General features: G+C 48.1%; 1 protein-coding gene and 1 long non-coding RNA gene across 2 annotated transcripts; both read right to left on the bottom strand.

Annotated features, from left to right (window-relative positions):
- Positions 1–1952: 1952 nt before the first annotated feature.
- Positions 1953–3280, bottom strand: LOC111922741 (G protein-coupled receptor 183-like). The gene has a single exon (XM_023918309.2). It carries the CDS (start codon positions 3258–3260, stop codon positions 2196–2198), a length of 1065 nt encoding a protein of 354 aa, XP_023774077.2. The 5' UTR covers positions 3261–3280; the 3' UTR covers positions 1953–2195.
- A 21311-nt stretch (positions 3281–24591) lies between these two features.
- Positions 24592–25403, bottom strand: LOC111945254 (uncharacterized). The gene is made up of 2 exons (XR_015284442.1): positions 25321–25403; positions 24592–24747 (listed from the first exon to the last, which is right to left on the bottom strand). It is a non-coding gene; the product is annotated as an uncharacterized LOC111945254 (long non-coding RNA).
- Positions 25404–26127: the final 724 nt, after the last annotated feature.

The raw sequence follows: 26127 nt of genomic DNA, 5'->3' as shown, positions 1-26127 counted from the left end.
TACTCCAAAGGCTCCTACTGGTGGCAAGAGGTGGAGGTACCCCTCTTAATAAAGTACTTATGAGAAAAACAGAGTCCAATAAGGAGCAAACCAGGTTATGTTTATATTCCACCTAAAAAACAATAGCTACGAACCACTGGCAGCCCCCAACACAAATTCCCCCTGTGGAATTTGAGTTACAATGATAGCAGAGCTGAGCTCTTCACAGCACGAGTGGGTGATGCTAGGGGCAACAGCCACCAGCTGTGGATGGGGAGGTTCAGACACCATGGTGGGGAAAATGCTTTTATCCAGAGGACAATGCAGAGTGGGAGCTGTCACCTCAGCAAGGGGACCCTCCTTGCCTGGAGTTTCCAAGCCTGGTCTGGATGAAGTCATGTCAGGCCTGATGTTGTGCCAACCACAGTCCTGCTTTGGCTGTTGGATGAGGTGACACAGAATTCCCTTCCAGCCATCACTTCTCACACATGTTAATAGGGCAATGTAACTGTACAGCCACTACCAGCCTAGTCAGACTCCTTCAAGGGTGCTCAGACCACTGATACCCTCATATTACTGCATCCCAGCTCTTTCTTGTCCATTATAATATGCTTTTCAGGAAAAAGGCTCTCTGCAGGTCAGCATTGAGGTTAAACCTGCTTTAAGGAGGGCTCAGCCTCCAGAAAGGATCTACTGGAGTCTGTGTCCCATCTGAGTTATTTTAGGCATCACTCTTAGTCAGCCTTCAGCATGCCTGCAGCATTCAGCTCCATACCATAAGTAAAACTATCACAGTCCAAAAGCTCGTTCATGTGCTTTTAAAACAATGAAGGGCTGCATGTGACTGTTGTTAACTTTCTAGACATAAAAAAGGTTATTACCTTAAAGAATGATTTGTGTTAATCAAAAGTGTCTGCTCATGAAACCTTTTCAGGTTTACTTTTCAGTAAAATAAGCAGCGTTTTTTTCCTTTTCATGTCTCTGTGTGTGTCTGTCCCTTCCAACTTCAAACAAAAGGCTAGACATGCCAGGAACTGTGAAATCCTACGTGTGGGTTTTTTATCATAGTCTAGTGATTTCAGCAAAGAGCTGAGGAGGCTCCTGCCAACTTTCTCCTCATCTGAGAGGCACAAACCTCAGCAGGAACCTGATGTTCCCAGGGCTCCTCCTCTTGCTCTGGCAATAGTCACAAGTAACCTCCCTTAGCAAGGCTCTCACAGTTCTCAGGGCACCAGATTCAAGGTCAGTCAGGGTCACATAAGGCCACCCTCTCGTCCCTCTTTCTCTACTCCCTTCAAATTAAGGACTAATGGGAAGGTTTGCCCCATGAGTTCATCCAGAGCAGGTTTGCAGCCTTACAGCTGGGCTGGGATCCAAGCCATCCCCATGATCTCCTTCCTAGCAGTGGGTCCCAGGGTGACTGCAGTGCTGTCAGGTGTGAGGAATGCTGAATGTAGGCAGCAGCACATCCAGGAGCTCTACAAATTCGCATCCTCACACCTCTTCCTTGGGAGAGGGCTTTTCCAGCATCTTCCACATGTCCAACACTTACTGCTTGCCCCACACAGAGCCCAGGTGCAGAAGTGGTATGCTGAGCTGGCAGAGAGCAGAGCTGTTGTTTGTCAGTGTGGAGAAGGAGCTGTAGACCATGTTCTGCATGCAAATAACATGCCAGCCTTTCCCTGAAATGCCCTGAGTCCATCTCTCCTTGCTGCCTGCCCTGAGGCCTGCGGGCATGCTGCTATAGTGCTGCTGCAGGGGCAGTGCAGAGGATGGGGCAGAGGGACACCCATGGTGGCTACCAGCCCACTCCAGCCCCACAGGGGAAAGGGACAGAGGAACACCCATGGTGGCTACCAGCCCACTCCAGCCCCACAGGGGAAAGGGACAGGCATGAGAGAGAAGTGCAGTACAGTGCTGGGAAACCTCCAGCTGGGTGTGCCAGCCAGAGCAGCTGCAGGAGCTGCCTCCTCTGGAGCTGGGATGAAAGGGTGCCTCTCTGTGCTCCAGGCTGGCAGGTGCAGCAGTGCTGAGCACAGAGCCAGGCAGGCAGAGCCACGCAGGGCTTTGTCCCTGCCGGGTTGGCTTTGCAAGAGCCCCTGGCGCCAGGCAGGGGAGCGATGGAGCTGTTGAAGGTGCCGGTCCTGCAGCTAGACTCCACCTTCTGCCATCAGGGATGGTCCACAAGTCAAGGCCAGGGCAAAAGGTTTGTGCTGCTAGACGGAGCTGGAGCCGTGTGGCTGGCTGTTGCTGTTGCTGTCTGAGGGGGTCTTGGCAGTGGAGGAGGTGGCCAGGGAGCCGCTGTTCCTGAAGATGCGGAGCAGCCTCCGCTTGTAGCCCCGGAAGGCGAAGAAGTAGATGATGGGGTCGATGCAGCAGTTGAGGTTCATGAATGCCACAGTGACTTGCAGGGACATCTTGAAGGCTTGCTGCTCCCGGCAGGATGGCTGGTAGAGGATCTTCCTGACCATGAACTGGACAATGTTGAGGTGGTAGGGACTGAAGCAGAGCAGGACAGCCAGTAGCACCACCAGGATGACAGTGAAGGCCCGGTGGTGGTGCCCATTCTTCACTGTCAGCGGGTTCTCCTTGGCCGTCTGGCAGAGCTTGAGGTTGATCCTCACATAGCACACCAAGATGATGCCCACAGGCAGGAAGAAACCAATCATGCAGGCCACCAGGAGCAGGTAGGGCAGATTGGGAATCTCCTCAAAGTTGAAGTACTCCATGCACGTCAGCTTGTCTCCCATCCTTCGCGTCATGGGCCACAGGAGCAGCGGAGCCGTCTGCAGGAACACCAAGGACCAGATGAGGACGCAGATGCCCCTGGCACGGCTCATCTTCCGAATCCTGCCGGGGTGCCTGGTGCGCACCACGGCAACGTAGCGGTCCACGCTCACACAGGTCATGAAGTAGATGCTCACATAGGTGTTCATGTAGAAAATGAAAGCTGTGATCCGGCAGAACCAGTCCCCAAAGGGCCAGTCAGACTCCAGGATGTAGTAGGCGATCCTGCCCGGCAGTGCCAGGGTGAAGAGGGCATCAGAGAGGGCCAGGTTCACCAGGTAGAGGTCGGTGGAGTTGAGTTTCTTCTTCCTGCGCTGGAAGGTGATACAGAGGGCCAGGACATTCCCACAGGCACCAAACACCAGCAGGATGACGTAGAAAAGGGAGAAGGTGACTTTGGTTGAGAAGTGGTGGTTGTGCACATTGCAGCTGCTCTGGTTGCTGGAGGTGAGGTTGGTGTGCAGGAACACGTCCTCTACAAGAGCCATTTCCATGGTGCCCCACAAGCTCTTGCTCTCTGTCCCTTGGAATAAGAAAAGACATGAAACTTGCAGCTTATTGATAACAGGAGTGGCACCCTTAGAGCTGGCCCTCATCACAAAGCAAAAGCCCCATCCCCTGCTAAAGCCACACAGCAGCACACAGCTCGAGTCATTTGGAAAAATGCTTCTCTTGTGTTTTTGATGAGAGCATCCCAACAGTGGCTGTGACTCATTCTCCTTTTCTTATCACGAGCTAACTCTTAATTTTATTTTTTTGCAGGTCCAATCAATATGAAAAATGACTGGAGCTGCTGGGAGGGGGAATTGCCTGTCACACAAGGAAGGTCCCAAACTCATCTGGTGGCAATGATGTCATTTACTCATTACTGCGAGGGGAACGGGGAACTTCATTGAGAAAATGCCCAAAAATTGGCCAGGGACCGGGAGGGCTGGGGGACCGACGGGCAGAAGTGCTGAGGAGCACCTTCGCAACCCTCGGGTGGGACCAAGCAGGAACAAAACTGAAGAAATTCAACGAGAGGAGAAAACCAAGCCTTACAAAAAAAACAAAAAACAAACCCCAACCTTCCCCAAAAATCCCGTGCCCCATGCTCGTCCGATCGGGGAGCTGGGAACAGCCCGGCACCGAAGCCCCCCTCTCCGCACGCCCTCCCGCTTTGGGCACGCTCTGGTGGCTCACGCCTGGCGACAGCGGTGTCCCCTCGGCTGCGGGGCTGCAGCAGCTCCCGGGACGCGCCCCCCGCCCGCCGCGAGCCCTCCGCACCGGGACGGGACAGACGGGACAGACGGGACAGACGGGACAGACGGGACGGGACAGACGGGACAGACGGGACAGACGGGACAGACGGGACAGACGGGACGGGACGGGCACAGCGCTGCCTCTTGTCCCGGCAGCGAGGACCCCCAGGGGCTGGGATGCTCAAACCCACACGCACAAAAGGGAGGTCAGGGGCTCCAACCTGAGAGCGGCGATGCCGTCGCCTTCTTCTTTTCCTCCGCCTCCTGCTCCTCCCGCCCGGATTTTGGGGGGCGGCGGGCGCGGAGCCTCCTGCCCGTGTCCGGCCCTCGGGGCTCCCCGGCCGTGTGAGCGCCTCCCGCGATTCGCTCACATTATAAAAGCACCGTGAGGTTTGGGGGGTTTTTTTGTTTGTTGGTTTTTGTTGTTGGTTTTTGTTTTTTCTTAGGGTTAGTACAACTGTGCTCCTTCTGGGTGGGGCTTTTTTCTTTTTTCTCTCTCTTTCGGTATGCGAGAGGCACGCTGCCGCCGCGGGGGATATTCTCAGTAGTGGCTGTGCTGCAGAAGATAAATGACTGTACCTGCGCGGCAATCGCTCCCGACATCTGAGCCGACTTCGGGTTTTACTCTGAAAACTTCTACAAGGATGCAAAATGCAACTGAACGATGAAAACAACTTCAGCTCTGCTTCACGTGCGGAGTTCTCACCCCAGGCACAGACACACACACGGCCACGGCAGCGCCGCTGGACAAGGGCAGCTTTTGCAATAAAGCTGAGGCAAATCTTCAAGGGCACAATCTTCTGCTGTGCCTGTGGCCAGTGCGAGCCATGCTGTGCCTGTGGTAAAACCCATATTTGCCTTTCACACACACACAGAGACATCACCAGGCACGGCTCCTTAGGGCAGAGACTGAGTTGAATGAAAGAGTTTTCCCTTAGTGGAAAAATGCTTTTGTTATTAAGATGATATATTGTGTGGTGAAAGTGGGGCAAAGCCCCTTGTCCCAGCTGGAACTCTCACGGCGGGCTCTGTCCCCACGGACTGCTGAGCTGTGGACGGCTGTGATTTATCCCTCAGCCCTGTATGTGTGTGTCCTACAGCATGGAGAGAGTACTTTCCTTCCCAGCACTTCCCAAAATGTTTGCAGAAGCCCGGCCTGCCCTTCAAGCAGCAGGATGGCCTTCCCCATGGTGGCTTTTTTACTGGAGACCACTAGGGTTTTCAAATCCCAAGAGGAATTTCTATGCTTTTTTTTTTAGTGGTTCTAGGGTTTGGGGTTTTTTTGTGGTGGTGGTGATGATCTTGCTGGTGTCTGGTTTTATCCCTCAAAAAAATTCCTAGTAAACCAGGAAATTCCCATCATGGGGTTTTCAGGATGCTACTGAAAAAGTGAAGCCAAGAAATACGAAGGTTAAGATTACAGTTAAGCTAAACTCACATATCTCCCTCTGGGTCAGTAAAGCTCAACTGATTATTTAATTGCATAATATTTCTAATGTTTTAAAACAGTGACATTAAACTCAGTACTAATCTGTGTACTCGTGTACTGTGAGTCATTTGTATAGAAATTACACATTATTGTCATGAATTTACTAGAAGTTGAAGGTACCTAGCAAGAGTAATAGTGAAAATTGGCTAACAAGCATCTGTTAATGGAGATACTTTTGTTGCTCGAGGCTTTATATTACACAGAGGGAAAGGTCTGCTAATACCAGAATAACTGCTGAGTAAATTATTAAAAATATTCCCTAGCAAAATAGGGACTTTCTACTCGCACATCTGTCAAGAGTTAAGCTAATCAGACTTGTGTGGGGCTCGAATGTTCTTGGGCTGTTTCATCGTGATGGTGAAAACAGCCAATGGATTTAACATTAGAGAAGTGTTACCTCTACAGAAATCCTGAGCCCACACCAGCGAGTGGATCCAGGAGCATCCTTTCATCTCCCCAGAGCGCTGCACAACAAAGAGCTGCAGCTGGAACCAGTGCTGGTCACGGATTCGGGGCTCACCGTGGCACTGACCCTGCAAAGCTCCTGCCCACCCTCATTACACTCTGTCATGTGAGAGTTTTATCTCCGCAAATTAACACCGTGGAGGAAACAAATTTGGATGAAGCTCAGCAAAATGCTATTGGCTTCCACTCAGGGGCCCACAGCACCTCAGCCCGGTCAGAATCACCAGTGCTTGGCAGGGATGGACGGGGAGGTTCGTGATGCAAATTTATGTCCGGGACTTTTCCGAGCAGTCAGTCAGGCCCTCTGTAGAACCCCTGCCGTCCCCTGGGCTCTGTGCTCACGCAGGCACTGAAAGGAGAGCTGCAGATCCCAGAAGAGGCATCACGAGCTGGTGACCCAGCAGCTGCCACCTGCCTGGGGATGGAGGACTTCTCTGGGAGCCCACCAGAGCAGGAGGTGTCGTGTCGAAGGGGGGCCTGGATAAAGGAGGATCGGTGGGGTCTCAGCCCCTGTGCAGAGGAGGGAGATGAGCCAAGGCATCACCAGCCTTGAAAACAGATGGAAGAGCTCAAAGTTCTGGGTGACAGCCGTGTCCAGGGTGACAGCTGTGCCCAGGGCCTTGGGAATAAGATGGAGGGAAAACAGTGCTCTCCACCTGATTTTATTTTTTCTTTTTGCAGTGCAGAACAAAGGAAGTGGGTTCTTCTTTTGTGCAAAACACGCTCCTGCCCTGTGTGCTGCAGGTGCTGTGCTACAGGAGTGCAGCCCAGCTCCACCCGTTTGCACGGCTCCAGCAAGGCCGGCACAGCCGCACCGCTCCGCACTGCACAGCAGGCAAGGCCCCTTCCGATGGGGCAAGGGACCAAGGGGATCCTCTTCCCAGCTCTGGGCATCTGCTCCCTGCCTCTGCAACACCGGATCAGCTGAGACCAGACCTCCCCTCCCACAGGGCAGAGAAGGCCTGTCCACCCCAGTTTGCAGCCATCTCATTGAAGAGACACTGCCCTTTACTGAGCCCGGTGGGATGTGGCGTGGGATTTGAGGAGTGAGATTTGACTTCAAAGCTGGGCCTAGGCTTTCTTCTGTTGTGTCCATGTTTGCATAAAGACACTTCCTTGGGCCTGGCAGGGTGCAAGCAGAGTCCCACAGCCCAGGTATCTATCCCAGGGTGAGCAGGACCTGCTGTCCCAGGGTGTCCCTGCTGTCCCAGGGTGTCCCTGCTGCCAGGGACCCAGCCAGGGCACAGGGGACACCTTCTGCAGGAGTCCTGTGCAGACACTTGGCATGGAGGGGCTTTCTCCTGAAATGTGCATCATGGTCCTTAACCATGGCACTACTCCAGCCAGGTCCCTGCCTGGCAGCCACCACATACCACTTCCAGAGCCAGATGTTGGGTATTTCAGAACAGATGTGCACCTCAGAGTCACTGCGGCTCTTCTCACACCATCCTCAGAGCACACCGCACTCTGCCATCCCACAAAGGCTCCCTGCAGCCTCCTTTTGCTGCTGGACACCTTGCCAAGGATGTTTCTTCCCAGCCCAGCAGAAAAGCCAGGCTGCAGATCCTCTGGGATCAGGTTCTTGAGGCCATCAGCTGAGCCCAGCCATGATGGGGGCTGCAGCCAGCGAGGGAAGCTCAAAAAGAGCCACACCTGGAGGCACTTGCTGGGAGATCCATCACTGAGCTTCCTCCAGGGCTTCTTCTGAAGGTGCAAAGCCACCCTCAGGTAGTTGTTTACATCTGGTGGGATTTCCCAGAGTTGAGAGATGATTTGGAGCTGGACTTTCTGAGGGCAAGGCAGCATAACAAATGAGGTAACAGCCCCTTCACACAGAGACAGCAGAAAGTTTGTGCCTCCTCTTTCCATTGTATCATCCTCTCCTCTCCCTTTTCGTTTTCCCCATTGGCTTTGGTTACTTTTGCTCTCTTCTAGTGCAAAACATTTTCAGGAAGCTTTGGGTGTAGACACAAAAATCTCCAGGTGCTTTCAGTTTTGATGCAACAGTCAGGGATTTTCCACAGCTCAGCCACTGCATCCCAGGTCACCATTACTCATCTGGCAGTAGATTATGAAATTTGAAAGATTAGAAATTAGGAGAATCCCTGATTTTTACATTCATCTGTCCATCCAATAACAGCATCTACATGGGGAGGGCAATGTTTTAGAGGCTTTAGCTTGATATGATGGGAATTGTAGAGGAATAAAAATCGCAAGATTCCTACTAATTTCTGATAAAAATCTGAAGAAAACAATTACTGGAGTTTTGTTATGTTTGAAACCTAATCTGTCCCTAAATCGAAGTGGGAACTACTGAATAACAAAGCAGCTGAAATCTGCTTCTGCATGATATGACTGATTTTGTTTTGCACACGCAGCACCAGCTCTGGAAATGATGGTGCAGCACCAAGTCACGACAGTCAGAGAGGTGGCACAGCTCATTTCAACATCCCAAGCAGTGGAGCACAACATGGCAGCAGCTTTGGGAGCTGCTTCCTTCCACATTCCCCTGACTCCAGTCCCAAAATGTGGGCATGAAGCCCTGTGTGTGGGCCACATGACCACCTCTATTTCCATGTGTCTGTGGCTTCATTAAGCCTGGCTGCAGAGGGGGGGTAGCTGTGCTAACAGGGGCAGCTCTTAGTCAAGAGGGTCAGGGCAGCTTAGCAGGATAAATACCAATGAAATTCACATTCTGAAATAACTTCCTCCAGTGAGCATGAAACACACTTTCTCCCACGCTGTGCTATGACTTAGAAACTCCATTTTGCTTTTGCAGGAATAAGATGAAAGTTTTCTTGATATCTGATTTCTGTGGTTAAAAACAACATTTAAATGCTTATTAAAAAAAAAAAAAACACAATCATAAAGCAAGTTTGGAGAACTGAGGTCCTATTTTTATCTGTTTTTATCTTATGCCAGGGCCACAAGTGCTGTATGTGCAGACACACATTCCTAACGTACAGCTACAACATGATCAAAAACAACCAACGCAGAAGATGATCACAAAACACAGAAATGAGTGTTGGTGGTAGAGAAAGTGCCAAAAATGCACATCTTAGTTCTGTCTGGATCTCCATGATCCTATACAACAATTTATTTTGGCATGGCACCTTCATATTTTGTGACTTGTGAGCCTTTTCCATTTATTCTTTGAGCTCAGTGTTTGGGCCATGTTATGACCACTTTTTGGCTGTATTTAACACATACCAGGTAAATCCTATGGCAAGAATGAGCATCCTCATGAGCGTTTCCATGGAGTTCTGTGCACCAATGCCTCAGAGAATCACAGAGTGGAAGTTGGACGGGAACCTCTGAGGGGCAGCTGGTTTGACCACACTGCTAAAGCAGAGACACCCAGACCTGAGTGCCCAGGACTGTGTTGAGACAGCTTGTGAATATCTGCAAGGATGGAGACTCCACAACCTGTCTGGGCAACGTGTGCCCGTGCTCAGTTGCCCTCACTGTGAAAAAATATTTCTCATTGTTCACACAGATCCTCCTGTGTTTCAGGTTGTGCCTCTGATCCTGTCACTGGACACCGCCACACAGAGCCTGGCTGTGTCCTGCTTGCACCCTTCCTGCAGGAATTTATAGACATCACTGAGATCCCACTCAGCCTTCTCTTCTCCAGGTGAACAGTGCCAGTTTTCTCAGCTTTTCCTCTCAGGAGACATGCTCCAATCTCTTCATCATCTTTGTGTCCCTTTGCTGGACTCTCTCCAGTATGTCTATGTCTTTGTGTACAGAGGAGCCCAGAACCAATCCCAGGACCCTGAGTGTGGCCTCACCAGGGCTGAGCAGAGAGCAAGAATCATCTTCCCAAAATTGCTGGCAACATTTTGCCTAAGGGACCCCAGGATGCCCAAGGGCACATTGGTGCCTCGTGTTCAGCTTGGTGTCCACCAGGATCCTGGGGTCCTTTCCTCCGCAGAGCTGCTTTCCAGCTGGCTGGGCCCCAGCCTGTACTGGTGCCTCGGGGTGTTCTTCTGCAGGTGCAGGACTTTGCATTTCTCCTTGCTGAGCTTGAACAAATTCCTGCCAGCCCATTTCTCCAGCCTGTGAGGGTCCCTCTGGATGGCAGCACCATTGTGGCATATCAGTCACTCTGCCCAGCTTGGTGTCAACAGTAAATGTGCTGGAGGTGCCCTCTGCCACTCTGTCCGTGTCATTAATGAGGATGCTGAACAGGACTGGACCCAGTATTGACCCCTGGAGCACACAATGAGTTACTGGCCTCCAACTAGAATCTGTCCTGCTGATCCTCACACTCAGGGTCTAGCTATGCAGTTTTCAACCCACCTCAGTTCCTCAGCTTTGTCTGCTGATTTATCTACCCAGCACTTGCAAGTGAGGGAGCAGGGTGCTCTGTGCTTTATTGTGGGAAAGGAAACCTCAGAGAAGTCACGGTGAGTGAATAGTTGGAGATCTCAGCATTTCATTTTTTTTCAGAGCTGTTTGTTCTTGCCTGCTCAAAGGGTGCCTGTATCAGGTGCAGAGCCAGCCCCAAGCACTCCACACCTCTGTGTATTTCCACCTCCTCAACCCCTCATCCTGCAGAATCCTGTGGCTTTTGGGAGACGGTGAGACCAGCTCGCTGCAGAATAAAAATATTTATTAATTAAAACCTTTTTTAACGAAGGCCTCCCTTACCAGTGGTGATCAGAGTGAAGTCTGGCTTTTGTGGCTATTGCTGCCTAGACTCCGGTGAGGGCAGAGCAAAGAGACAAATCTGTTTGCACCACAACAGTGATTCACCCGCGGAGAGTGGCCCACGCGGCGCCGAGCACGAGCAGGGTGCAGCCCCAGGAGGAAGCAGTCAGCATCACCCAGCCAAAGGCTGTCACACACCCCTGCACATGCTGCACGTCTGCACGGGACCTGGGCTGGCTAGGGACAGACTCTGAATGCAGCAAGGCCTTCATTTATAGGGACAGAACGTCTATGTGGCTCTTTGGTGTTGCTTTTGCTCCTGTGTAGGGCCTGGGTTTACACTTCCCTGCAGCTCCCTTCCCTAGCAGATCTTCTCCACTGAATTCCACTTGCAATGGGCAAGGGACTTCACCAAACCCTCTACACCTTCTGCTCCTTTTCTCTTTGCTGCGTTGCAGCTCTTTGTGTCTACATAAGAAAATGTACTGTGTAAAGCAGATTGACTTAAACATTCAATGTTTAATATTTAATTCAACTGACTTAAGCATTCAGTGAGATTGAATTTTGGGTATGCTGTAATGGTCTGGATTACGTGGAAGAATTTATTTTGCAGCCATCAAATTTTGCCCTTTAGGGCTTGCTTGTAAGACCAGACAGATCCTTTCCACCTTAAATAGTAGTTTTCAAGGTTTGTTGGCTAAATATTGTTTTAATGTGTTTATTACATGCCTTTGCTTCTCCAGTCTTGTTTCCTGAGTAGAAGTTGAGGTTGGTCTCTTTCCTTCCACACCTGGGAATATATTTTCCAAATTATTACTTCATAGAGAAAAATTTTCTTCCTGGCATTTCTCTCACATGTAATGTATTCATGGAGACTGCAACATTTTAGCTGCTAATGCTTATTGAAAACACTTGAGTCTCTGGGCTGTACTGTAGCTACATTTGATGCTTAATGCTTTAAACAATTTGTGATCATGAAGAGTTTGGTCTGTCATCATAATTGAAAGTGGAGAGACTTCCAAGCACTCCATAAAAACTACAAAAAAACATTGTACAAGCTTTTTGCATCTTCAGGAAAGTTTTTAATGCACATGGGAGATATAGAAAATTGGCCTCAAAACAAAGCTTTTTTTAGGAAAAACAGGAATCAGATCTTAGTTTAAGGGAAGATGCTTCTATGAAACAACAAACCTGCTCCTTTACACATAAAAGTGGGAGCCTGCTCAGCATCACATTCAGCCACCCCACAAAGTCATGAGACACAGCTCAGCCGGGCCAAAAGAGGCCCCTGCCTGACCTCAGCACAGAGGGAAAAAAATTGGCTTTGAAGGCCCCATGGCTCTAAGCTCCTTCCTATTGGGAAGGCTTTGCACAAGTGGGAAGCCCCAGCACTCCCAAGGCAGCGACTTGCAGACAGGGATGATTCCCCTCCATCAGGGGCCAAGCATCCCCACTGCTCACCACCCTAGCATTTGCACAGATTTTACCTCTGCCATGAGACACAGAGAGATGATTTGCATCTCATGGACAGGGATCTGAGGCAGGGAATTAAGTGGTATATACTGGTTTCTTTACAAACTGCCCTTGTATGGTTTAGCATCATGAAACCAGAAATCCCAAAAAGGGAACTTTCCTGTAAGCCATGATGGAAGCATTTAGAGGCTATTAAAATAATTCATTTGTTATTCCCCTGGTATTTTGCTTGTGATGTTTGCATCATTTGTGGAAACAAGTTTCTGATTATTATTTTTTAATTTGTTTTTGGTGTTGTTGTTTGGTGCTCCACTAGCATTAATTGCAGCAGTCCAGACACTTTGGTGCTGTTAAAGTGTGTAACCTTGAGATGTGCAGTCAGAAAGAAGTGTTTTGTTCTTCACCCCCACGAGCAAAGTCTGAGCTCGAAGATGTCTAAAATCCTGCTACTTCAAAATCATTTTCAAGTGCAGGAGCAGGTCTCCTTCCTTACCCCGCTGTTGCAGCAGTGCTGCTGGTTCTTTAGTACCATCACATGCAGCACACCTGGTATCGCATCATCTACAGCTGGCTGCCCTCAGGAGAGCAGGAATTCAGCTCTGGTCCTAAATGTGTCTTCAATCACTGGCTGCCTATAACCATGTGAATGTCCCTTCTTGGGAGGGGAAGTGGCCACTCTGGTTGCAAATTGTTGGTGTCAGAATGAGTAAAGCTTGGCTGATAGAAAATGGGAATAAGGAAGAATATTTCTAAAAGGGCAAGAAACAAAGGTGATTTTTTCTTTTTCAAGAGCTGGGGGAAATTGGAGGGAGACCAGTAATTTCCCATCTCTCCAGTGTGGTAGTCATCTGATGACTTCAGCTGGCTTTGACCATTAACTACACAATTCACAAATAGAGCAAAGGCACTTCCTTGCAGTGGTCTTATTAGTAGGGTTTTCTGTTTTGTTGGGTTTTGGTTGGGTTTTCTTCTTGGTTGGGTTTTTTTTGTTGCTGTTTTTTTTTTGTGGGTTTTTGGGGTGTTTTTTAGGATGTGTCTTTTTTAATGCATTCAAGTACTCTGGGACAATAGAGTGATCATTCTAAGTTGATTTAAATGCCAGCCTTTATGAAGAGTACAATTAGTTATTTACTAGAAATGGAGACAGTGTAGTTTCATTTGCTTGACTTTGCTACTCCTCGGAAGGTGCAGATAAGGATATGCACAGTCTCCCCACCCACACTTGGTTCATGAATTAATAGCCTGGCTATGGCTGGCAGACGGAATGCCTCGAGGTGAAAAAGCAGTTTCTGCCTTCAGCTCTTTCTTGTAACAGGGAACAAAAGGTCTGGTCACAGCCAAACCACCCTGGCTGCCAGAGGGACACCGGCTGGAGGCCAGTCCTGCCATTCTTCCAAGGACAGACAGGGCTCCCATTGCATCCCGACACTCGGCTCCCACTGCCTCACCACATCTCGCCAGCCAAACTGTGCTTCACTTCCAGGCTCTGTACGCACGGGTGACCCACCAAACCCTCAGCAGCCAGGTGTGAAGCCAGACTCACCAACACAGGTAGGCATTTGCCCAGTGGCTTTGTGCTGCTGGATCACCCAAGTCACTCTCAATGTCTCTGCTTGCATGCTTTTTATTTTGCAGACAGTTGTTCCCAATATTTAATTTGTATGGCTGACCTGTTACATAAAAACCACAAACACTTTTTCTGGTGTGATATGTATGGTCAATGTGATTAGTATTTGTAATGTTTGTAGCGGCTGACTGAAGCGAGGATGAGGGGGAAGGTGGTTTTATGCTCAGGAACACGTTTTCTTCTTGAGATATGAATGTCTTCATCCTGTTCTTTCAGGTGGAGCATATCTGTGGGTAGATTCCCTGTGGCTGGCTGGGCCAAGGGCTCAAATACCTTCACAAAGAGTTCTTGTGAAAGGAGAAGGTCTTAGTACAGGTAAACTGTACTAAGCTTGACAGGCCTTACCACTTGGATGACCCAGTTTTTATCAGAAACCAGAGCAAGATAAAAGAAAGGTACCACACTGTGGCCCTTGAGTAGAGAGCCCACTAAGGAAATGCTAATTAGATGCAAATCCATGCATAGAGTGTGGGCTTCTGTGAAAGAAATAACCCTAAGCAGATAGATCATGCTCTCTGCTGGGACACTGAATGCTGGGTCCAGAGGGCAGGTTAAATGAATGTCTGCTGAGCCACCCAGCTCAGGAGGTGGCAAACCATGTCCTTAGACCGATCTAAATGTTTACTTAAGGACTGTTTCCTCCAAGGAGATGTTCTCTAACATGTCTCTGTGCAGCTGGGTGAGATGTGCTGTCCTGCCCGCCGGTGAGGAGCCGGGTGGTGTGGAAGAAGGGTGACGGCTAAGGTGCAAATCCCCCTTTCTCAGGTGATAAACTTTGAACTTTCTCTGCCCTCCTGAGGATGCAGGGTGCCTGCAGGGCCTTGGCACTCAGCCCTGAGCAGGGTGATGCCGGGGTTGAGCGGGCTGATGTGTTAACACCTCGAGGGCTTCCAGGAGGCACAGGAAGGAACCACAGCCTACCAAAGCCACAGTGATGCTGCTGATCCCAATATAAGATGCTCCAAGGGCCACAGGGCCAGTCACTTCGCTGTCACTCCTGTGTGTGCATGGTGCAGCAGGGAAGAAGTGCTGAGTGACTTTTGAATTTCTGATGGCAGATGTTTCTCCAGGCTCGATCTGAGGAGAGTGTGCAGAGCTGTCTGCAGGTCCTGGTGCAGATTCACAGAGGTGGCAGAGGGAGGAAGTGGTTGCTGTCATCTCTGCATGATTGCTGCTGCACACCAGTTGTGAAGCCTTGTATGGGGCTCGTGACAGAGCCTGCACAGGCGAGGCAGGGTGAGGACTTGGTGAAAACCCCCCACATTTAAAGGAAGAAAAGTGATTTTTGTAAGGGGAGAAAATGCGTCATCCCACATGACTTGTGGATTTAAGACAAGTCGGCACAGCCCTGCTTGCTGTGGATGGAGTGTGGCAAAGGCCAGCTCAGGCATTCCTCCATGCAGCAGCCATTGCTCCTGGGACCACAGGGGCTGCTGAGGTGATGGCAGCTGGCCTGGGTGGCAGGAAGCCTCCTTGCCCTGTGTAGAAGATATTGATCAGACAGGGACATATGGGACTGGCTTCTCACCCAAGGATGCCCAGATAGGAGAGAGATGAGGCTGAGTACATCAGCCCATTTTGGGTCAGGGACTTGGTTTTGCCTAGGTGTCTGGTCTTGTGTGAAAGCGCCAGCAGGGAAAGAAGTGGGAAGAAGTGCAGGAGTAGAAGGCGACTCTCTTCTCTTTCTGGGCCTATCTGGAGCAGGGAGGGAACATGGAGGGGAAATGAACTTCTGAGCTCCAAACCACATCCTCTCCATAGTACCAGATGCCAAAAAAATGTTGATTTACCACAAGAAATTAGGAAAAAGGAGAGACAGCAAAAATAGATTTTAATCCTCAGATGCTACTTTTTAGGTTACCTAGATGTGAAATCTGCAGTCCAGTATCCTGGGAAGCAGGTTTAATATTGGGGAAATGTACTCAATAAATACCTATCACAAATTACAGGCACCGGGTGTCGGCGCACCTGGATGCAGAAAATTCGAGAGCCAGAGTCCATTTTGCTTCCACCTTCCTTTCCCGAAGTGCAGAGGTGAATGGCGGCAGCGCTGGGGTGGGTGTCCGGAGGAGGAGCGGTCCGGAGCGGGAGGCGGCTCCCGGTGCCACTAGAGGTCACCGTCACAACGAGGGAGCGGCCCCGCAGCGCTGGGCAGCCCGCACCGGCGGGAGGATGTGCGGGCACGCACCTGCCTTGGCCAGCGCTCCGGGAAAGGTCTGTGCAAGGAGGGGACGGAGTTAGAACAGCCGACTAACGTAAAGGAAGGAGGAAGAAATCGGACGGAAAATACTTTTTTTTTTTTTTCTTTCTTTTTTTTCTTTTTTTTTTAAGACGGCTTTTTAAGCACGCAGCGTCCTGTGCAAAACCTTCCCTACCACAGCGCTTGGAAGCCGATTTTTCCCAAAAGCTTCAGTGCCAAGTGTCTCCCACACTGGCACCTTCATCAAACACGTCTTCAGATTTCTTCACCTCCACCCAACAGAGAGGATGTGGGCAGGAATGGGGTCCCAGCCATGGCCAGGCTTCATGGGAGCTGCTGCACCAAAATCTCTGGTTTAAAATCTTTGCTTCTTGGTGTGTATGGATTAAAGAAATTTAAGAAAATGAGGTGTTAAACCTGCCTGAGGGAAATACCTACGATTCCCCTAGAGAGCTTCCCGCACGGCCTTCCTTGGAAGTTTGCTCTCCTGCCTGAAGTGAACTTCAGCCTCTTTGGGCACAGAGAGCTCTCATTTACGTGCCTCAAATGTTCCTGGGTAGGGTATCATTTAAAAGTAAGTAACCATCATGGTTTTAGCCAGGTTTCGCTCTGAATCACCAACTTACCTCAAAGCAAAACTGAGAAAAAGTTCTGGGCTAACTCTCATGTTCTCAAACCTTGGACTGTTGCACGTCCTTACTTAGCGTGAAATTATTCAGAGTTGAACCTGGCAATTACAGCTCCTGTTAGAAACCAGACCAAAACCCCCTCAATTTCAGTGGTTTTGGCATTTGTTTTTAGTGGCTACCCCCATATTTAGCTGGCGGAAATGCCGCCAGCAATCACCACTGACATTAAGCAAACTCTCACTTTCCACGCTCTCACCCTCTGCCAAGCTGCTGCTCTGGTGACACTGCCTTTGGGGAGGACCTGGACCTAAGGCCCTGCACTGGACTGGGAAATGCCTCACAATAAGGAGGACTGGGGATTTCTGGATGGTGGAAGGTGATGGGTGTACAGTGTCAGGGAGCAAAACCTGGTCAATATAGTGCAGCCACTGTAAAACATCTTTCCTCATGAAAGCAAACATCCTCCAGGGCTGTGAGGGCAATGCCCTCAGGAGCTCTTCCCATGAAGTTTTCCATAGAAAAATGCATTTTCCTTGTGTTGTAAGAGTTCAACAGAAATGTTTTGCCCTGATGTTGCCACTGTATGTACCATACTATCATGCTGGTGGGCACCTTGGGTGGAGGCAAATCCTTCCCCTTTGCAACATGTGAAACAGTACTGAATTAATCACAATGGTTTGGGATGAAAAAAGCCTTAAAGGTCATCTTATTCCCACCACCCTGCCATGGGAAGGCACACCTTCTGTTAACCAGGTTACTCGAAGCCCCATCCATTCTGGCCTTAAACACTTCCAGGGATGGGACATCCACAGCTTTTCTGGGGACAGTTCTAGTGTCCCACCACCCTCACAGGTAAGAATTTTTTCCTGATATTTAATCCAAACCTGCCCTCTCTCAGTTTAAAGCCATTGCACCTTGTCCCATCACTACATATCCTTGCAGAAAGGTCACCAAGCTCCTGTTCACAGCTTAATCAGGGCTTGCAGGAGGAGAGGGAGAAAGAGGTTCAGGGCCCTGAAGTGTGGAAGGCTTGGCTGGGAGGACACGGCTGCAGAGTGTTTTGGGACCCTTATGTCCCTCTGTTCTTATTGTCTGAACCGCAGGGACCAGCAGGCATTTCCATGTTCCCAAACATATTCACGAGTTTTTGCAGGCACATCGTAACAACTTGTGTTTGTACAGGCAGTCCCAAGGACTTGTGCAGCCTTCCAGCTTGCCAGCAGCTCCTTGGCACACGTCAGGGAGTGAATGTTGCTTCATAGCAAAAATAAGGGCACTGGTGTATGTGCTGCTGTTTAATTTGTTTTCAGAGACAGTCCTCTTTACACAAAGCCAGTTGTGGGGAGAAGGGAGGAAAGAAACCAATGGGAAGAAGCAAAACACCCTGAGAGCAGTGAGGCCCTGCTTCCTGGAAGACACCTTTGGCTTTTATATATTTGGCTTTTATATATTTGGCTTTTAAAGGTGTCATCTGTCATTAGAACCCATGTGATGAGGGAGAGCACCAGAGGTCACACCCAGAGTCAATGCTGATGCATTTCCTAAGGTGTGGAGGAGCTCTCGGTATACAGGGCACACAAAGCCAAGGCAGGTGAAAGCTCCCACCAGTCCCAGCTGGAGCAGGTGCCACCTCAAGCTCAGGACACTGTTTCCCTCATCTTGTAAGGAAATCTACAGAGGCTGTAGAGAATCAACAAGAAAACCTCAATCATAAGCCCTGTGGTTCACTGGACTGAAATTACCAAGAGCCAGTGCAGCTTTACTGGAGGCTTTGTCCATTTATTAAAATGTGCTTTCCATCTCACTCTGGAGGCACATGATCCCAGAGATTGAAAGCAGGCCAGGAGAAGCCCTAAGGAAAACCCCACTGTAGGTATGGGATAAACTCCAGTACAGGCAAGTTAGGTGCTGATTAGAGACCATAAACACTTGAACAGAAACACCTTGGGCGAGCCAAGGTGCTGGAAAATCCATTCCTTATAGGAACCATAAGAGAAGGTGAACTGCAGCTGATAGAAGCCTCTGTTTGGCACCAGGTGGCTGTGGAAGGCTCCTTCATGTACCATTTATGTATAGGGGGACCTGGGGATCTAATTATTTAGCCAACATTTAGGCAGAGCAAGGATCTTGGTGCATTTCAGCCTTGTTAATTCAGGCAATAAGTGAAAATCAAGGAGACATACATGTACCAAGAAAGCAGGTGCTGTGGAAGAAGTTTAAAATTACAAGCTAGTTAAAGAAAAAAAATGTACATTAAGATGATTTTGGACATCCAAGTTAAAAATGGTTCCCACCAGTGCTGTCTTTATATGTTACATACCAAAACCAAGAAATAAAAGCAATAGATCCATGTTATTTTATAATTTGGTGATCAAATGGTCAGTCTTTATTAATATTATCAATTGCAGCTTGAGTTAGGCTGCTGGTGAGACTTATTCCAGCCTTGCCTAACTTTTGATGAGAGTTTGCAAATGACATAGATTGACAGAGTTCAATTAATGAGAGGCAGGTTCTAAAGATCACGGGCTTGCTATCAACAGGAAAGTTAATCCTAGTTAATCCCTCAATTGATCACAAAAATAAAGTCAGAAAAAATCAAAATCCCCTTCTAGCAAGCACTCAAACACTTTATTCTTCTTGGAACAATGTCAGTGACTTCAATATTTAGGGCTTTTGAATCTACCTAGGAAAGTTAAATTTGTGGCACTTTGACAAATTGGGGAATTTTGAAATAATTGACATTTCTGTGGTCTACAACTTCCTCATAAGGGGAAGAAGAGGAGCAGCCACTGATCCCTTCCCACCAATGACCAGCAACAGAACTCAAGGGAATGGAATGAAGCTGTGTCAGGGTAGGTTTAGGTTGGGTTTTAGGAAGATTTTTCACTCAGAGAGTCGCTGAACATCAGAATGGGCTCTCTAGGGAAGAGGTCACAGCATCAGCCTGACAGAGTCCAAGAGGCATTTGGACAATGCTCTCATACACAGGGTGTGATTCTTGGGGTTGTCCTGTGCAGGGTCAGGAGTTGGAGTCCATGATCCTTGTGCATCCTGTCCAACTCAGGATATTCTGCAAGTCTATGAAAAGCATGACTCAGTTGTTTCTTGAATGAAATCACTGTGTTTGTGTGGGTGAGATTCAGGATTTCTGGACTCACCCACTTACACTGAGATGTCTGCAAAATAGCTGTCTTCATGGGAAAAAAAACCAACTCAGTTCTAATATTCAGATGCAGACAGTGGAGCTGAGGACAGACAAACCTTCTGCAACTTAAGTGAATGAAAAATAGGAAAAAGTTACAAACTGGTAGCCTGGACAGTGAATTAAAAACCAGCACAGTCTGTTTGCTGTTATTTCTTAGATTTGGGACATAATCCTGCTCTGATTTAAGTCAACGGGAGTTTTGCTATTGAATTCAGAGAGACCAGAATCAGGCACTTTTTCTTCTCCAGACCCGACCACTTTATTTGGAAATATAACTTTTTAAAACACACACTTCTCTCTTAAAATGCTACAAAGTAAAGCAAGTAATTACATTAGGCTCTACCTGAAGCTCCAGAGAATTAATACAAAGGCTGCTTGACTCTTGCCAACTTTTACTATTACAATTTTACTAGCACCATATGCAGCACTACCGTACCTGCTTGTTTCACTTAGTAAAATCATTGGGGTTTGTTTTTAGATTGTTTTTGTTGGGGTTTTTTTTTTCCAGAGGAACAAGCAATATCCACAAACAAAAGCTCCAGGGAGTGGGTACCAGCTCGGAGGCCCATATGGTCTTAGTATCAAAGTAATCAGAGAGGGAACAGGTCTGTTTGCTCAGCAGCCCCACCCTTTTTGCAAACATGAGAGTAGGCTCAGGAAAAGGTGCTCTTTTGGGTGGTTTCTGTTGCTTGCTATCATGCAAGAAACTGTGAAGTGAGATTTCCAATGTTATTTTCAGCAGCTCTGTAGCCTAAAAGGAAAGAAGCTGTAAGGTAGGGAGAGAACTGTCTGTGCCAGCTTTGAGACCATGGAAGGGTTGGGGACACTTTCCTAAGGACAGCCAGGAGAGGGTTTCTGCAGAGGAGAGTTTTAACCAGAAAAAGCTAAGCCTGTGATTCTCATTTGACTAATTCCAATGCAGGAGAAGAACTGAATACAAATTACACATACAAGGCTTCACATACGGACCAAAGTGTCTGCTAAAGCAGAGTAAAAGTCGATGAGGGATTTTTCATCACTGGACTTGAAAATATTGTGACTTCTTGCTGAAAGATGAATTTTGAAGACCCAAGATTCTGTCAGTGTGCTACTTTGACATGCACAAATATATTGAGGTGTGACTACTGCAAGGCACAACCACATGGAAGTCAGATATCAGTGACTTTAAGACACTGGCTAGCTGAGGCTGACAGGTTTGTTTGCAGTCTTGATTCTGAACCCCAGCTACACTGATGTACACTTGTAAGTGCCAGGCTGAGACCAGCTCTCAGGAGATGGCATCCGGCAGAGCTGCCCTCTCCTTCTGACCAGGTGAGCTGGCTGATGGTTTGGGACATGCTTCTCTGTTGCTCTGGGAAAAAAACCCACAGAATCACAGAAATGCTGGTTGCATGAGACTGCTGGAGCTCACCTAGTCTAACTTTCTGTCAGAACAGGACTATCACAACTGACATACCATTAAATTAGCCTTATCTAGCTAAGTCATAAAAAGCCTCCAAGCATCCAAGGAGCCACCATCACCTCTCTGGAGCATTTGATGGAAAAGGCTAGGCTGAACATCTCCATCTTCCACGTGTGCCTGTTGTCCCTTGTCAAGTCCTCTGATGTGACCAAGAAGGGTTTGGATTTGTCCTTTTTGTACCTGCTCTTCAAGCAGACCTGCTTTGGGTTTCCCTTCACTGGGAAAAACAAGCTCAGCTCCTTCCACCTCTCTCTTGCTGCATCTGCACTCCAGACACTGGACCATGGTTGCAGCCCTTAGCAGGACCTTTCCAGTTTATTTCACCTTCCCCTTGAGGCAGAAGTCCCAAAACTCCACTCTAGCTGTGGATGCATCAGTGCTGGGAAAGGGAAGTGCATGGTGTCAGATGTTTGGGCCACAGCCTCGTGTTGTGGGCCAATGCATGGTGGATAGACCCCCATCCCCATTTCCACTGCTGACTGTCAAAGGGAACTAAACACTTGATACAAACTAGGAGAAACAGAGTGATTTTGGTTACAGCTACAGCTTTAGCTCAGTACCTGTATGTAACTTCCCATGCTTACTCAGCAAATCAGAGCAGAGCCCAACTTACGTCTTCTTGTTCCTCCAGTTTGTCTTTCAGTCTAAGACTTACCAAAACATAGTTTTATATGCTAATTTCCTCACAGTAAACCCCTTACTGTATGTCATTCATCGATGCCGAGCGGTGTACATGTAAGAGTAGGCTAATATTCTGTGTATATTACCAACTTTATGAGTTAAAGAATTACAATGTGCTTGCTTTATTTAGGTGGTAAACTTTTTTAATGAGTCTGGAGGGTCCTTTACATAAAAGTAGTGACTCTAGCTTGGAATCTCTTTCCATGTTTATTAGAAATGTGTTTTACTTTACCGTGAAAAAAGCCAAGGAAACATGCAGCCCTAAAGTCTAAAGAAGTAGTTACTCGTGCAGTCAAAGTTCATAAATTTTAAACACATTTAATTTATAAATTGAAAACATAGCTTGCACTGGCTTTTTCAAGATTATTGCTTGCCACAGGGGTTTTAGGATAGTTGCTAGGCCATGCATGTTACCTCTTTTCTTTCTAGGCCAAGACTGGATCTTCATGATTTGCTCACACTCATGTTTTTATTTTTTTTAATAAAAATCTTTTCAGAAAGGTAACTCTTTAGAGTATTAAAAATCATAACCCATCCAGTAGTCTCAGCAGTCTCTTTGTTCTCAATTTAGATAGGATTTGCTTTTGAGCTGACACTTTGAGAGTTCTTTCTCCTGGTGAGAAGCCCTTTGTCCCTCTAGAGACCTGTCTTCTCAGCTAATTGTGAAGAGCAGTCCCTGCAGTGGCAGTCTGAGCTGGATTGCAGTCTCACACCAATAAAACCTCAGTGTCAGCCTGAGTGAGGAGCCCAGCTTCCAGGAAAAGGGAATTTGGGGAAGTGAGGAAATGAAGATGCTAACTCCCCACTTTTGCCCTCTGCATTCCACAGGTCGCTTGTCCATCTCTTGTGAGTGACTCTGGCTGCATGAGCTCCACCATGACTTGTCCTATTTGCAAAGCAGTCTCAGGTACAAAATATGCCATAGGGATGTCTGGCACACAGCATGGCTCTATCTGCTTCAGGAGGAGATGGGAGGAGGGTTCCAGTCTTAAGCCAGCTGGAATTTCCACCAGACATCCTCACTGGGCACACTCTTTCATGTTGGTGTCTCTGTGAAGTGAGCCAGCAGATAGCTGATGACTGCAGGACCACTCTTTATTGACTCACAGTCACAGAAGGTCAGCTCTGGAGCTTCAGGTCACTTTACATGGATGTTATAGAAATTATAATGTGCCTATGATAAGGGGAAATATCAAACCCACAATACCTACAATAACAGTGTTGGTATTTAACAGCTGAATTTTTAGATTTATATGGACAATTCCCTCAAGCTTCTTTTAGCAATATGGCAATGCAGGTAAAGAAAAAAGGGTAGCAGGGCTCACCCTCTCTGTTTTCATGCCCCCAAAAATAATAAATTATACCCAAGCCACTTCAGAAAAATATTTACATGTCACCTGGCCTCAACATCCACATGCCACGACATCCCTTACCTGGATGCTCACCGAGTCCCTGCTCCCACACTTACAAGGGCTGCTTCTGCATGGCTCATCCAGATGACTCCATCTTCAGTCAAGCAGGCACCTCCAAGGGTTTCTACAAAAAGCAGCTGTGAGATGATGCCCTCCCAGTGATTGATACAAGTCCCTGCTCTGGTTCACTGTTTCTCCCATGTCTTTCCACCCTAAGCCCCGCAGTCCCTGCGTCGCTGCCTGGCTGTTTGCACACACCAGGCCCAGCCAGCGCTGGGAGCAGGGCCAGTAATTGGAAAGGGGAATTGCAAAGCACCAAAGCTTATCAACTGGCAGCGAGGGAGCGTTCAGCAGCCACTTCAGGGGCCAACCCAAGGTCCGGAGTGGGTTGGCAGCCTTTTTGTTTGGTAGTGTGGGGTGGACACGCACGGCTGCTCCGCTCTGAGCAGAGGTTAAGGCAGGGTGGTGGCTCGCTGGCTGGTGAAGCCTTCTCCTTCTGCTGGGGCTGCTGAGGCTGCGGAGGAGAGCAGCGCTGGAGCAGGGAAGAGCCGTGACACAGCGCTCACCGAGAGAACATGATAGCCTCAGGCACGGCTTCTTGGCCTCGGGACTGCCACCAAGCACCATTACTATGCACAGAAGTAGCAGCTATTTCCTCATATATCTTTTACTTCATTAACCAAAGCTTCTAAATATAGCCATGACTAGCAGTGGCAAGCCACAGTGGGTGCCCTCTGTGGCTGGGCCTTTGCCATCTGCCTGCAGCACCAGCACCTGATCTTCACTTTGTTAGGAGCCCTCTGCTCTCAGCCCTGGGACACACGGACGATTATACCACAGGTTTCCTGCTACACACAGGAAAACCATGCGGTCCCAGAAATGGAGCCAGCTTCTTCCATGTTCCTGCCAGCCCTCAGTGCCCCTGTGCCGTCCTCCCCTTAATTCCTGAATCAACTCCTGACCAAAATATATCGCTCCTTTCTGGGAGAAACCAGGCTTCCAGTGGAGCCAACATGGGTAAAACCCCTGAGTTCAAAGCCTGACTCCTTTTGCAGTTGTTCTCACTCATTACCTAGGATGGGTTTATTGGGAGCTCTCCATTCTTGTCAGGGGAGGATTGAATCTTATCAGGCATGTAAAATGGAAACTATTGCCTTTGCTGGAAAACTTTCTGGACATATCAGGAATATCTAATATACTTGCATGATTCTGTTCGTGACTTCAGCCTTGGCTTGACAGCAGGTAGTATAATCTCTGTACCTGCCAATTACTCACTGCCAGCTAATGCTTACCCCTTCACTCAGCATTTTATTAAAAACAGTGGGCAACTGGGGAAGAGGGAAGACATCTCATATTCCATCTGTGTGGATTTTGGCCTACATCCCCCTCCTGTAGCTTCTGCAGGAGTTACACGTGTCCATTCCTTCTCCCAGTTCTGTAAGAACTGAAAAACACAGTCAAAGGAGAAAAACTAATGACCCTTTGTACTTTGTCTGACAAAGAAAGAGGTTATGGATGCTTAAAGGTTTGTTGCTATATTCTAGCAGCAAGGAATTTGATTATGACTTCTTGCACATTGAAATATGATGTCACTTGACAGCTTAATGTTAATTTGTTTTTTTGTCTGTTCCTAACAAAATGGACTTCATAATCATTCTATGTGAATTACTCCACTCATCTAGCTCAACATGATTTCCTTGGAGTAAGTGGAAGACCATGCTTCTCTATGCCTTGAATTCCTTCTGTTATAATATCTGAGGTAGGATAGCATTTTATAGACAGAAAAAAAACTTGCAATTGTCACAATATGCTCATCAGAAATAATCTGCCTTTTATCAAATGGCCTCTGGTCCATCCTCCCTTACCCATGGATCATTTTTCACAGTAGCTGGAAATCTAACTATCCATTTCTTCTCTCAGGAAAACAGTGTGAGAATAAAAATATGTCAGTGAGCAAATATTTGGTGGGAAAGCCAAAGAAATCATGTTCTTTTGAGACAAAACTCTCTTTACTTACAGCTGAGTAGACAGAGATTAAGTTATAAGGAATCCGGGCTCCTTGCCAATTCATCCCCATCTGCTTGTCAGGAACAACTGCTTTGTTATTTGGCTTGGTGAGGGAGCAAAGAGTAGGAGAGAGGACAGTGGGCCATGGCCATGGCCTCCCACAGGCACTTTTCCACACGGAGGAGCTGCTCTTGCCTGGGACCTTCAGCACTGATACTCCATGCTAGTGACAGAGAGAGGGCCAGGACTGGGTTGCCAGCAGAAGTGGGCACAATTCAGGGAAAAGACCCCATCTGGATAAAAAAGAAATGAATGAATATGTGAGCCTTAAGAAAAATGAAGGTGGGTGTGGGAAATCAAGAAAGTAAAGAAGAGGGATTTTCAGTGTCCCTGTGAGATCAAGGTATGTTGTGTCACTGATAGCAGCTAAGAGACTTCTGGGGGCTCTGAGCAACTGAAAGAGTTGGTAGTACCTGGAGCTCTGTTGCTGTGTCATCAGTATCCTCTAAAAATGTGATAAATTAGAAGAGCAATTGCAAGAACTATGTACCTCTACCACAACAGCAATCTCAGCAACCCTATGAAGTTCAACAAGGAGACATTTAAAGGTTCTGTGTGTGGGACAGAATAACTTCAAGCTGTGAAGAAACAGCTGTGCTGGAAAGGACTTGGGGGCTATGGTGGGTGACAAGAGGAGTATGAGACTAGAATATGATCTTACTGCAAACAGCTAACTGCAGATTGCATGGTCAGAGTGCTGGAAGGAGGGTGGCCAGCAGAATGAACTGGATGTCTGCATGGCACTGGTAAGTCTGCA

The sequence above is a fragment of the Cyanistes caeruleus genome, chromosome 3 (assembly GCF_971803275.1).
Source record: "Cyanistes caeruleus chromosome 3, bCyaCae1.hap1.1, whole genome shotgun sequence".
Taxonomy (NCBI): domain Eukaryota; kingdom Metazoa; phylum Chordata; class Aves; order Passeriformes; family Paridae; genus Cyanistes; species Cyanistes caeruleus.
This window is presented reverse-complemented; position numbering and strand designations above follow the sequence as displayed.